Source organism: Cyprinus carpio, chromosome B15 (genome assembly GCF_018340385.1).
Source record: "Cyprinus carpio isolate SPL01 chromosome B15, ASM1834038v1, whole genome shotgun sequence".
NCBI lineage: Eukaryota > Metazoa > Chordata > Actinopteri > Cypriniformes > Cyprinidae > Cyprinus > Cyprinus carpio.
The window spans coordinates 17,407,265-17,419,722 of record NC_056611.1 but is presented as its reverse complement, the minus strand read 5'-3'; the positions used below and the strand labels follow the sequence as shown (position 1 = coordinate 17,419,722).

General features: G+C 38.6%; 2 protein-coding genes across 2 annotated transcripts; one reads left to right on the top strand and one right to left on the bottom strand.

Moving 5' to 3' along the window:
* Positions 1-1,262: 1,262 nt before the first annotated feature.
* LOC109103244 (tapasin-related protein-like) lies at positions 1,263-4,912 on the bottom strand. Its single transcript, XM_042739542.1, has 8 exons — positions 4,755-4,912; positions 4,232-4,414; positions 3,869-4,141; positions 3,415-3,744; positions 2,808-3,137; positions 2,552-2,644; positions 2,055-2,074; positions 1,263-1,769 (listed from the first exon to the last, which is right to left on the bottom strand). Exons 1-8 carry the CDS (start codon positions 4,828-4,830, stop codon positions 1,761-1,763), a joined length of 1,314 nt encoding a protein of 437 aa, XP_042595476.1. The 5' UTR covers positions 4,831-4,912; the 3' UTR covers positions 1,263-1,760.
* Positions 4,913-5,219: 307 nt separating this feature from the next.
* On the top strand, positions 5,220-9,186 carry gemin4 (gem (nuclear organelle) associated protein 4). The gene is made up of 2 exons (XM_019116619.2): positions 5,220-5,465; positions 5,924-9,186. The coding sequence occupies exons 1-2, from the start codon at positions 5,456-5,458 to the stop codon at positions 9,070-9,072; spliced, it is 3,159 nt and encodes a 1,052-aa protein (XP_018972164.2). The 5' UTR covers positions 5,220-5,455; the 3' UTR covers positions 9,073-9,186.
* Positions 9,187-12,458: the final 3,272 nt, after the last annotated feature.

Here is a 12,458-nt window from a genome sequence, read left to right as displayed (position 1 = left end):
CTTAAACTGAAGTTTAAAATTCAAAAATAAAAGCTAATTCAAAATATTCATAAATAACTAAATAACTCTGCATGAGGGTGAGTAAATGATAAAAATTTTGGGACGAACTGCTTTAAAAGCAGCTATATTGAAAATTCTCTGTTGTACCTTAAAGTCCCTTAGAGAAATATTTATGAAAAATAAATCGAGCCATTATTGATTTCCCCAGAGCACTGACCAGCATCAGCAGTCCCATGGCTCTGCGTTTCTGGGCTTTGGAAACAAAACAAGCCATTCCCTTAGTTCTCTTTGAATTACACTACACAGCCTCCCCACCTCCCAGAGTGACCAGGTCTGTTTGTTTTTAAATCCCATCTGTGGTGAAACCAGGGCCACATGGTCGTTCATTCTAGGGTTAATCAACTCCAATCATTCTTTAGTTCAGCTCGGCTGATTAAAATGTGCTAGAAAAATGTTTCTAACTTCCACAACACATTAGCCGGAATAAAACAAGCCACTGCCGCATTTTGTTTAAAATGTCAGCAGGTCGAATGGAAACTGATGGGGCTAATAACGGATCACGAGCCATGGGCAGGCGGCCCATCGTTTATGCAGTTGGTGTAATAGAAACCCTTGATTTCTCAAGGCATAAGCCTCATCCGGTCCCAGGACAGCTGTTTCCGCAGAACTGCAAAGCTTGGCTGAGCAATGACCTTCCTCTGGCGGCTGACCCACCAGGATGCTAGTTTCCAAAAAGCTCAATGAGCATCACCACTGAATAAACCTTGAAATAAAACAAAACCTAGTTTCTATCGGTCAATGCAAGCACAATGATGAAACCAGGGATTCTGAATTATCATACAAAGTTCCTTATAATGCCTCCATTGTGCATTTGAAGACATTGTAGCTGGGATGATAGTGTGTGTGAGAGAGAGAGAGAGAGAAAGAAAGAGAGAGAGAGAGAGAGAGAGATAAAAAAAGAGGAGGGTACTGTGGGAGAAGGGGAATGTACCAAGTGGTACTCTGGGAAAGCTGCCATGTACCAAGTGCCATCTGTCGTGTTTTCCATACATTACTTTACAGTGTAGCTAACTGGGAGTCATGGAGATGCCTCACAGGGGGCTTCGTGTGGTCCAGAGATGAGTATTTAGCCAAGAATACTTCAAAACCCCACAGGCCTCAGAGCGCCACTGGTGTTGGCTTTCAGTGCGAGCGGAAAACAGCGTAGCAAACATCACGCAAAGTTCTCTGAAGATGGATCAATTTCAATTTGACGCAATCAGAACAGAAAACTCACAATGATTTTATTTTAAATCCTACAATTTTTACTAAATTAAAATTCAAGTTCATATACATTGTTCCAAGCATTATTAATTTTTTTGCAACTACATTGCAAAAAAAAAAATACAAATTTAATCTCTCCCAACATATTTTACAATATTTGATTATTTCATAATTTATAAATCAAAATGATCAACGTCAGTAGTGCACTTTGCATTCATTAAAATCATGCCAAATTGACATTAATATTTATATATGGCAAAAACTACCCAGAAACCCACAGTGCCTTATCAGCCATATTAAACAAGGGCATAAACCATAAGATCTGGAATTACAATTCACACAATGCACTCCCCATTTTCTCATGAAGAGCACCTGATCTTTGCGAATGTAGCAGCAGCAGAGGGAAACGGCAGGGATGAGGGGAGAAAGAGACACCAAGGGAGGGAAGTGTTGTCGGTTTCCATCATGCTGTACTTCAAATCCTCAGGCATGAGCTCTCAAAACCTCTGCACATAAGAGACATAAGGTAAACATACAGCGTGAGACTGGACATATGGCAAATAGACGCACACACTTACGTCACACTTCCACATATTTCAGTAATTACAAATAAATGTACACACAGATGTGTAAAACACACAGCACGTACACATACACAAACATAAATAGTACAGAGAGCCTATTCATCTCACTCATTTTTAGTCATACACAGCTGGGGTTCAAGTACATTTACACAAAAGCTGTAGGTAGAAATGTAATTGTTACTCTTCTATTCCCACCTTCATACTCACCTTTTTTGCTGCTTTTCTACCTAGAAAAGAGAAAATATTATAAACATTAGACTTGCACAGGTAAATAGAATAACTGAAAGGTGAAACAAAGTTTTTATTCAAGTAAACATTTAGCCTTTGAAACACTGCCTTAATTAATTCTTTACTTATCAGCCACACTATCACTGTCTACTGATGACAAATAATCGTGACCAGGAGTTGGGATAAAGGATTCTGAGATACTACTATTAAAAATGTGTATAATACTTTGTCTCACTCTAAGAAAACCTTGTGTACATCAAAGAAAGTAGGTAAATATAAAATAACTAATTAAATATATTAATAACTTTAAAATAAATTGACCCAACAACAAGATACTCTCGCTTTTTTTTTTTTTTGCTAAATATTTATTTACAGTAAAAACATATTTATATATTTTTTTAACAATTGATTTACAATTTTAAATATGTCAATATTTTGCTCAGTTCAAAATGGTTTATAAACAACAAATGACTCACCTGCAAGATACTGAGGCAACATATAACAAAGAATTACTAGCATGGCAATTATGAATCCAATGACTGCGATATACCAAATGGTAGAGTCAGGTTCTGTGACAAACAAACAAAACAAAAAAAGTATATTGAAGAGTATTGTCATAATGGAACATCATGCCTGCCACCTAGTGGTTATTTATTTATATCTAATTCAAAGGATATTTAGGGACTTTCCATTTGTGCAAATTATTTTGTTTTTGAGTTGCATCTGATTTACCTGTAACTATGAGATAAAAGCTCTTGCGGATGGGAATGAGCAAGGACTTATGGGATACTCTGCAGGTGTACTTATATCCAGAGTCCTCCAGGCTAGGCTGCAGATAGAAGAAGGCTGAGAGCGAGTATGTGCCATCTTGATGAAGTCGATGACTGGAATACAGAATATTCTTCAGGAATGAAGGCGTAGGGCTGCCCCCAGACACTTCACGGTACCATTCAATGTTTACGTCCAGGGGATAGTACCCCTCTGCATCACATATCAGCTTCTGGTCCTTACCAAGTGTCATAGACAAGGTGGAGCCCACGTTTATAGACACGCGGGGTTGTTCTGTGGAGTTTGAAAGAGAAAAAAAGAAACATTCAAGTGAGCGTTCCATCATTTATTCACCCTCATGTTGTTCCAAACCTGTATGACTTACTTTCTACAGCAAAATGCAAACGAAGATATTTTGAAAAGCTGTTTTTATCCATGCAAAGAAAGTAAATGGGGTCCAAAACAACATTTGACTTATCTCCACTTAGCTATCTCTGAAGATGCTTTAAAACGATAAAAAACACTATAAAAACATAAATGTGAACTGAATTAAAGAAATGTGTCATCTTACCACTTAGGGTAAGGGGAATATCATGGCTGCCATAGAGAGGAGGAACCATAACAGAGCATATATATGTGCCCTCGCTGTGTTTTTTGGTGGGTGGAAGCTTATAGGAGGCGTTTCCAGCGGCGATGGTCTTGACAGTCACTCCGCTGCCTTCACTCTTCCCTGTGCGGCTGGAGTAGCTGAAGAGCTTGCTGCGCTCCCCGTGCTTCTGCAGTCTCCACTCCACCGTTGCATTAGGCAGTTTATGATCCACAGCAAACTGACAGTGCATGTTTGGCTCCTTCAAGAATCCCACCTCCACGGAGGGAGTCCGGGTCAAAACAACCATCGCAGCTGGAAAACATATGTAATAAAGGATGAGAAAAAAAAACGAATTGAATATTTGCATTGTTTCATTTTTGTACTCTTCATCCAGTTTCGGAGGAGGCACTGCCTTTCTCCCTTGCTTGATGGTTACCTGAAGTTGTCAGGAGATCCCTATCATTGACTATTTTCCACTGTAGAAAGTCAACCTCTCCTTGGGCAGGAGCCGCAGTTGTGTGTCTAAGGAAGGTGGTGATAACGAACAAGCCTTGTGTATGGCGTATTGTACAGGTGAACCAGACGTCATGATCTTGCGCTCCTGCAGTAGGCCAGCGCATTACAATCCCTCCAGTGCTGTATCTTCGGATCTCACAGTTGAGTGTATCCTCACTTCCCTCCAAATAGCGCCTCATATCCACTTTAGATGCTGCATTATTGTACACAAATGAACAAACAGCAGATTAATTACAGAGAGAAGGATATATTAAGGTTATAACTTCAAATCACGTTCACTTACCTGTGACAAGAAAGGTAATGGTAGGGTGTAAAGGCTTGTCACCGACATTACCAAATTGAAGCACAGCCTCTCTGTTGATATACTTGGTTTCTGTGTGGCCGTCTTCATTTATATTAACTGTCTCATCCACAAATGGACAAGGAAGCCACTGAACATCATAAAGAGACTGTGAGCCATTTACACCTGTTCAAAACAAACAGATCAGTAAATAAAAATAATAATAACGGGATAAACCCAATTCTCAATTAACTGTAAATGAAATGTGGAGCCAAACAAAACTGAAAATAGAAGTAAGTTACTGGTATACACAGATTCCATTTTAAACAACCTTGCTAAACAAAAGTGCCTTTAAACTCCTCTGCTAGGTATTTCCTTCAACATATTATGCATTAATTTACCCAAAAGTTCCGATTTATACATAAAATACACCTTTTGCATAAAATTACATTATACGAGAAGAGGAAGTAAAAATAAGTTGGTGATTCTACAGCAACAATCTTTACAAAAATATATGTAAAAATACCTAAGCGTAAAAGTGCTAGGATAAGACCGCTAAAAATCCAAAACATAATGTATTTTCTCGTCCTCGGGACAGTCATCCAACGTTTCTAAAACCGCCATGCAAGCATTTAGTTTCTCTTTCGTTTCTTCAGACTGGTTGTGTTTCGGTTGTTTTGAACAAATCTTTAACTGAATGAATCTCTCGAGTCATTCCCATGCACAGAATCGTATTTTAACTGAATGTTTTTTTAGCGAACTGAATGAACTTTGACAAATGAATGTGTAAGAATGACAGTAAAGTAAAAGGTCATGAAGGACTCGGTGTTTTTAATTAATCTTTTGAGTTCATTGCAACCTGCAAATAGGTCACTGGACGACTCACTGAACGAATGTGAATGAATCTTTTTTGTGAAGGGATTCAAAAGATTCGAATCACTGAGATCCCATCCACGTGATGGCGCTACAAAAAACACAGCAAGGGGAACATCTCCAGCCGTTCTTGACACGGAAGCACATACAACACAAGCTTTACGTTTGAAAACCCAAAAGGCAAACGTGTTAAGCTTTATACCATTCAAAACGAGTATTTCTCTCAGATTTGCATAAATAAACGTCTGGAAACTGCATGCATCGTCACAGCTGTGATCAGCGTGGGGATTCAGTGGATGTGAATTAACCTAACTTTACATCAGCTTGTGACTTTTCTTTGCAAGCACAGCAATTATGGATCAAGGTAATAATCTATTATTGTTTTAATGTGAAATAATATACTCGTACGTGATGACGTTGTCTGCGCGTAACATTCTGTCATTAAGGTTATATTTAACCATTAACCACCATCGAAACACCAAGTAATCATAAATTGTCCCATTTGATCAATATTAATATATAATCAAAATGACAGAAGGATTCTGAAAGCATCTTACACTGTCTTGAGTAGATCCCACATTAATTTATGAAACATAAAAAAAATGTATTCTCAAGTTAGAAACATTTTAGCTACACAAACATGGACATGTTTTAAAATATGCACACTAGTTATTGGACAATAACTATATAATTATTTGTATTATTAAAAAATATCACACAATATATAATAATGCATTTTGGTGGAAACTATGCAATGCAACGTAAAGATATATATCATGCCTGAAAAAAGCAATACCTCTCCTGATTCAACTCCTGTTTCAGAGTCATGGCTGAGCTGTGAGAAGACTGCTGTGCTTCAGGGAGGATTCTTACTGGCAAATCAGATATGCCAACCTGAGCCACTGCTGTCTCTGAAAAAAGAGGATTGGGATCGGATTGGATGTCCGATTGTCAACGCAATCAAAGAGATATGCGAACAATCACTCAAGGACACCAAAGAAAGAGTCCACTGGAGGAAGAGGATTCTCTGTATTGTGTGGAGCAAAATCTTAGAAGTGAGGAACAAAGAGGACATTGATATCAGATGGAAAGAAGACCCATTGTTTGCTGTACAGAACAGCCTTCCTGATATTAACCATACTGTGCTGTTTGAGCTGGTGAAGTCTATGAGCTTTTCTACTATCTATGTGGAGCTGCTGTTGTGCTTTCAACCAGCTGAACGGTGTGAAGAGCTCAAGCTGCTGGTTGATCATGTGACAAGCAGCAGCACAGAAGCAGATGTGAAGCTGCTGTTGGAGGTGTGGTGGGAACTTCTGAAAGGCAAGAGAGGGTGCCTTGATGCCTTAGACCAGCTCTTTACAACTCAGTGTTCGCGCTCCATGATGTCCACGACTGAGCCATCACCCCTGGCTTCAAAAAGATTCAAACCTGATCCAGAATCTACATGTGTTGTGCATGTACTGTTTGAGGGGCTGAGGAAAATAAAAGAGCATTTGACGTCCTCCGAGTTGTGTTATTTTGCCCTCTCTAATTGCCTGGACACACTGTATACCAACTACCTTTTAGGTAATGCTACTGATCTGTCCATAGAAATTAAACTCCAAAACATCTCTCGCACAGTGAGCCTTAAAAAGAGAAATGAAGTGCTGGATGGTTTTGACCTGATTGAGGTCTTACGTGAGGCTCAGAGAGACCTTGCTGCCACTCTCACTCCTGCTGAGACCAAGCCATGTGGAATGACATTCATCCAGGCCATGCAGGTCACACTTGAAATGATATGCTCCTGGGAGGTTATGGGGCTTCTGAAGATGCCCAGCAATGACCCAAGTGTCTTGGCGATCCGTCTGAAAGATAGCCTGGATAGAGTTCTGACTTCTTTGGAGCAGGCATCACATGCAAAAGACCTGGTTGGAAATGGACAGACTTTGAATAATTTGAGAGTAACTCTGAAAGGCTTCACAGCGTCTTTATCATTCCCTGTTCCTGAAAGTTCTGCAGCTGAATTGGCAAATATTTCCATAACCATCTTAGACCATCATCTTGAGGGGTTTGAAGGTCTTCCTGGACTGTTTGCATCCAAACTTAGTCAGAGTTTCAGTAACACGGAGTGGATTCAGTGTCTGGAGAGAAATGGGAGTTTTTTTCAAACCAAAGAGCTTTTGATGACATTGATCTCCACGCTTACAGCTAAATGTCAAAGTGACGCTGATGTTCAACACTGCAAAAAGCTCAAGGATATTATTGTAAACCTATTTTCCCACTTGTCGTTACCTGACAAAAATGCTACGCTTTCAGAAATGCTCTCCATCTCCAGAAAAGGTCTTCACGGATTTCTGCCCAGTTCTGTAACTATAGGTTTCTCAGAAGAGCTCAATCTGGCCTTCAACAGCATCATTCAAAGTGGTGCGAACAGCAATCTCGATGCAGCAGTCTCTGCTGTGGCCCGAGTGGCTTTCCAGAATCCTGAAGCCACTTTGCGGCGATGCTGCCACATGGCTGTTGTCAATCTTGGAGCTCACACTCTGATAGCTGAGATTCTCCATCAGCTCTCAGGTCTCATGTCTTCACCGGGAGTTCAGAAAGACAATCTGCTGTGTAGGTGTCTGCAGGGCACGGTGTGGAGCAAGCTCTCCTCACTTCAAGAGGAGAACCAGTTTCTGCAATTCTTGGCTGAGATGATGAAGTGTAACATAACTGGAAGCACAGGAGAAAAGCTGAGTTTCCTTCCTCCAGAAGAAGTCTTGCATGTGTTTGTCCAGCCGTACCTTCTCCCAGCATCTTCCAGGTCAAGCAACTTAGAGTTTTGTCTCCGACTTCTTCAGTGCACCCTGAGCCAGGAGACCACGAGCGACTCAGTGCATTGGATCATGAGCTGCTCTCCATTCCCTCTTTTATATTGTCTGGGTCAGCTCTTGAATGAGTGCAGTAGGTGCTGGGACCAGCCGGTAGAGAGCGAGACACGCATCTCCATGGAGTCCAAAGAGCTGCTGTTGTCTGCACTGCACACACTGGGGATAATTGTTGGCAAGGAAGTGGCCCGTGCACCTGAAGCTTGGTCCAGAGCTCTCTTTTGGCTCTACAGCAAAGTGGAGGAACTTGATTGGACTGTGCGTTTTTACCTGAAAGATGTTTGGGGAAACCATTTCAAGTATGAAGTTCCAAACACACTGTTGTCAGTTTGTGATCTTCCTGAGCAGGAGTGGTCCGGACTGGACTTGCCTCAGTATGGACAAGGTACTGGACTTGTAGCATGGTTGGAATGCTTTGCTCTGTCGGACCGTGTTCATGAGGCAATGCTGAAATCTCTCTCCCTAAACTTGCTGAAACCAGATGAAGTCAACATGTTTGGCAAGGGCCTGTTAGTTGCAGCATGTCAGATTCTCCCGTGGTGCACATCTGGGGAATGGGAAAGACTTTTGAAAGTGTTACAAGAACTTTTACAGTCAGACAAGCTTTATGTACCATACTCTTTAGAATATGTTGATTTCCTTCCATTACTCGATCTACGTTCGTTTGCTGGCGAGTTGCGCCTATCAGTGTTTCTTCTTCGAATCTTCCAGCTGCTCTGCAGTTCGAGCTGTTCTGATTGGCTTCCACCTCAAGGCTGGGCGCATACAGGACGGCTTTATGCCAACGCGATGAGGGGCATTATCAGCTCAGTCACTGAGAAGATTCCCACTATGCCATCCCCCAAAACCTCTGGAGCTTGCAGTCAGGAAGTTCTGTTTGTGTTGACTCAGCTCTTCTGCCATGTGCTCCATGTGCAGGTGATGATACCTGGCCAACCGGAGGCACTGTACCTGTGTGCCCTGGAGATTTTGACCAACTATGAGGCCGTGCTCTCAGCATATCCCGACAGCTGCACTGCTCTGCAGGGACTCAACACACGTCACTTCTTCACTACAATCACAGACAATTTGAATAGTGCAGACATGAAAGCTGTTCTACACCAGAAGATAGCTCAGTTATGAGATTACACCAGGAACTCAACACTCAACAATTAATGATGACTGCCACATCCTGAGTTTGAATTTGTTTATTTGGTTTGTCACAGAAGAAAGTTAAATAAATAATTGTGCATAGTAGTTGTTGTGTGTAACACTTCTTTAGGGTTATATATTTGCTAACACTTTTTTTTAAATAACGCTTTTCACAATACATTTAGTTTTAAAGCAGCTTTACAGAAAATGCTTGTTTTGATACAATTGGGAAGTATTATCAACCAGAGCTATTTATCAAAGCAATGTCCAGATGGCAGTAATATACAACTATAAGATTCATGTTAAATAGTTTCTTAACGTCATGTATTTAATTAAGCAAGCACAACAAACCTGCTGCAATTACAACTTAAGCTTGTAATGATTTCAAAATAAGGCTAGTATTACAATATAAGGACAATATTTGACAGTTTTGCATGCCAAAACATAAAAATAAGGTTCAGTTTGTTAATAGGCCTATCACTTGGACCTAATAATGAGCCATTTTTACAGCATTTATTCATCTAGGTTCATTTTAATTTTTTAACTACTGTTAATTCATGTTTGTTTATAATGCATTAATAATTTATACAATTGACACAACAACAAAAAAATTGTATGCAGAGATTAACAGTAATCTGGATTAATAAAATGCTCTAAAGGTATTGCTTTTTGTTAGTTCATGATACCTAGTGTTAACATATTGATCATTATTGTAAACCATATTGTGACCATGGACCACGAAACAAGTCTTAAGTGTCAATTTTTCAAAATTGAGATTTATAAATCATCTGAAAGCTGAATAAATAAGCTTTCAATTGATGTATGGTTTATTAGGATCAGACAATTTTTTGAATCTGAGGGTGCAAAAAAAAAAAAAAAAATACTGAGAAAACCGCCTTTGAAATTGTTCAAATGAATTCTTAGCAATGCATATTACTAATCAAAAATTTAGTTCTGATATATTTACGGTAGGAAATTTACAAAATATCTTCATGGAACATGATCTTTACTTAATATCCTAATGATTTTTGGCATAAATGAAAAATCGATAAGTTTGACGCATACAATGTTTTTTATTTTTATTTTTTTTTGGCTATTGCTACAAATATACCCCAGCAACTTAAGCATCTTTAGGACTGATCCATCCTTATGAACAGCTCATGCAACCCTTTAACGATCACAAAAAAAGATACATTTTCAGGCATATAAGTGTTTTATCTTCTCTTTATTCTGAATCAAACAGGTGTCTTGATTTTAAAAGAAAAACTAACTTTCATCACATCACTCTTAAAGTTGCAATAAAATTGGCCATATGCCACATACCCCGCCCTACAAAGACATCAACAAACCCAAACAAGCAAAATGATTTTGATTTGTTTTTATTTTGGCTGCTTCCAGTGCCTACAACTTTTAAAAAGACAGGCTTGGTTACTCAAGACATATTTCTATTATTGCTAATACATATTGTTGAAATTTCATATTGCTCTATGTCAGGTAGTGGGGCAATTTATGCAAATTATTACAAAGACAAATCATTTGGAGGAACTTTAATGATAGGTTTGTATGATTGCATAGCTGTTTTCACAAAACTTTAGGGTTATCTGGGATAAAGATTCTCTGAAGGTAATAAGCATGACTTCCACCTTCCTCATCATCAAATGCAAAGACTATTGTGAAGACAAAATGTTTGTGGGTTTTTCTAACAATTACATAGTATTACAAAAATCAGTGCAGCTTAATTCTGTCAAAATAAAAAGGTTTTCTTTCAAGTGAATAGTATAACAAATAATTGTGTTGTACTACAACACAAGCTAAGCCCAATTTACCTTTTGATGTCTTATGTTTTTTCATAAATGAGTAAATCACATGATTACAATAAAAAATATAATTAATGTTATTACACCTACAGTGCAACATATACTGCATGCAAGTATCCAAGGGGATTCAGGACAGACCGCATGTTTCACTCCCTTCCCACAGTTTTTTGGCCACAGCATCATCCTTAGCCTTGGCCTTTACTTTCTGCACAGCACAGTCTGAAAAATACCTGCCACTCAGGGATTCGATGCCCTCCTGCACAGCACAGTGTAGAGTCGTCTGGGCACCAGCCTCTACATCCTTAAAGAACAGAGCTGCGATGGGTCTCTGGACATTTTATTCATATTACAGGTGAGATCAGAGTTTATAATACCTGCTGAAACAAATATATGGATGGTTAGCCATTGCAGAAAATACACAGTGTCAGTGTGCCTACATATGAAACTCAAACACCAGTAAGATGTTAAAAGGACACAGACCTAAGTGGAGGCTGTAACAGGTCACGTTAGTTCCTTGTAGCCTCTTTGTGAGCTCATGTGTGAAGAGCACATTACACAGTTTGCTGTATGAATATATCCGGAAGACACTCCCAACAGACTCTCCGACTCCTTGTGAGTGCGAAGATTGTCAAAGTTCAGGTTACCATAATCATGTAAATATGAAGATATGGTGACGATGTTGCTTGGTGCACACTCTTTCAATCGGTCCAATAACAGGTTAGTCAGAAGGAAGTGACCCAAGGTGATTTACACCAAACATAAGACCAAGACCATCTTCAGTAGTGCCCTGCATATAAACTCCTAAAAATACAGAAGATGTGCATTATAGATGGACTTGTTATAGATTTCTGAAATATTGACATACATTTTGATTTAATATTCCTCACAAAACTAGCACCAGAATGGTTTTAGATGCAGTGATATACAATGGAGTCCACACTAAATATTGTGGGGTTTTTATTTATATATATTAATATTAAAAGATTTGGGTTAGTATTAAGGAAGAAAATTAATACTTATATTCAGCAAGGACACATTAAATTGAGCAAAAGTGACAGTAAAACAATGCTACAAGATTTCTGTTTCAAATGTTTCTAAAAAAAATGTATATATATAAAAAGAAAATCTGAAAGATTATCATGGTGACAGGTTTTTTTTTATTTCATTAATGAGTTTGCTCATTTTTTTTTAAATCATTGGATTAATGATTATAAAGCTTCATTGAGTTTGCAGAAAGGCGCAATATATAATAAATCATATTATTATTATTAATAATAATTTTATTATTTAGTGTTTGCATGGCACCTAGACTGCATTTTTAAAACCATGCAAAATGTTGTATTTGTTATAACTATTTGCACTTATAACATTTCGTAACAAAAATGTCTAATGGAAAGTACTCATTCTTCCACCAAAAACATAAAATAAACATTTTAACATTACTGGAAATAAGTCAACTTTAAAATAACGTGAAAAAGTTCGAACTTGAACAGAATTCAAAGCAACACATTTTCTTTAACCCTGATAATCAGGTTCATTGGTCAAAGTAGGATTAACATT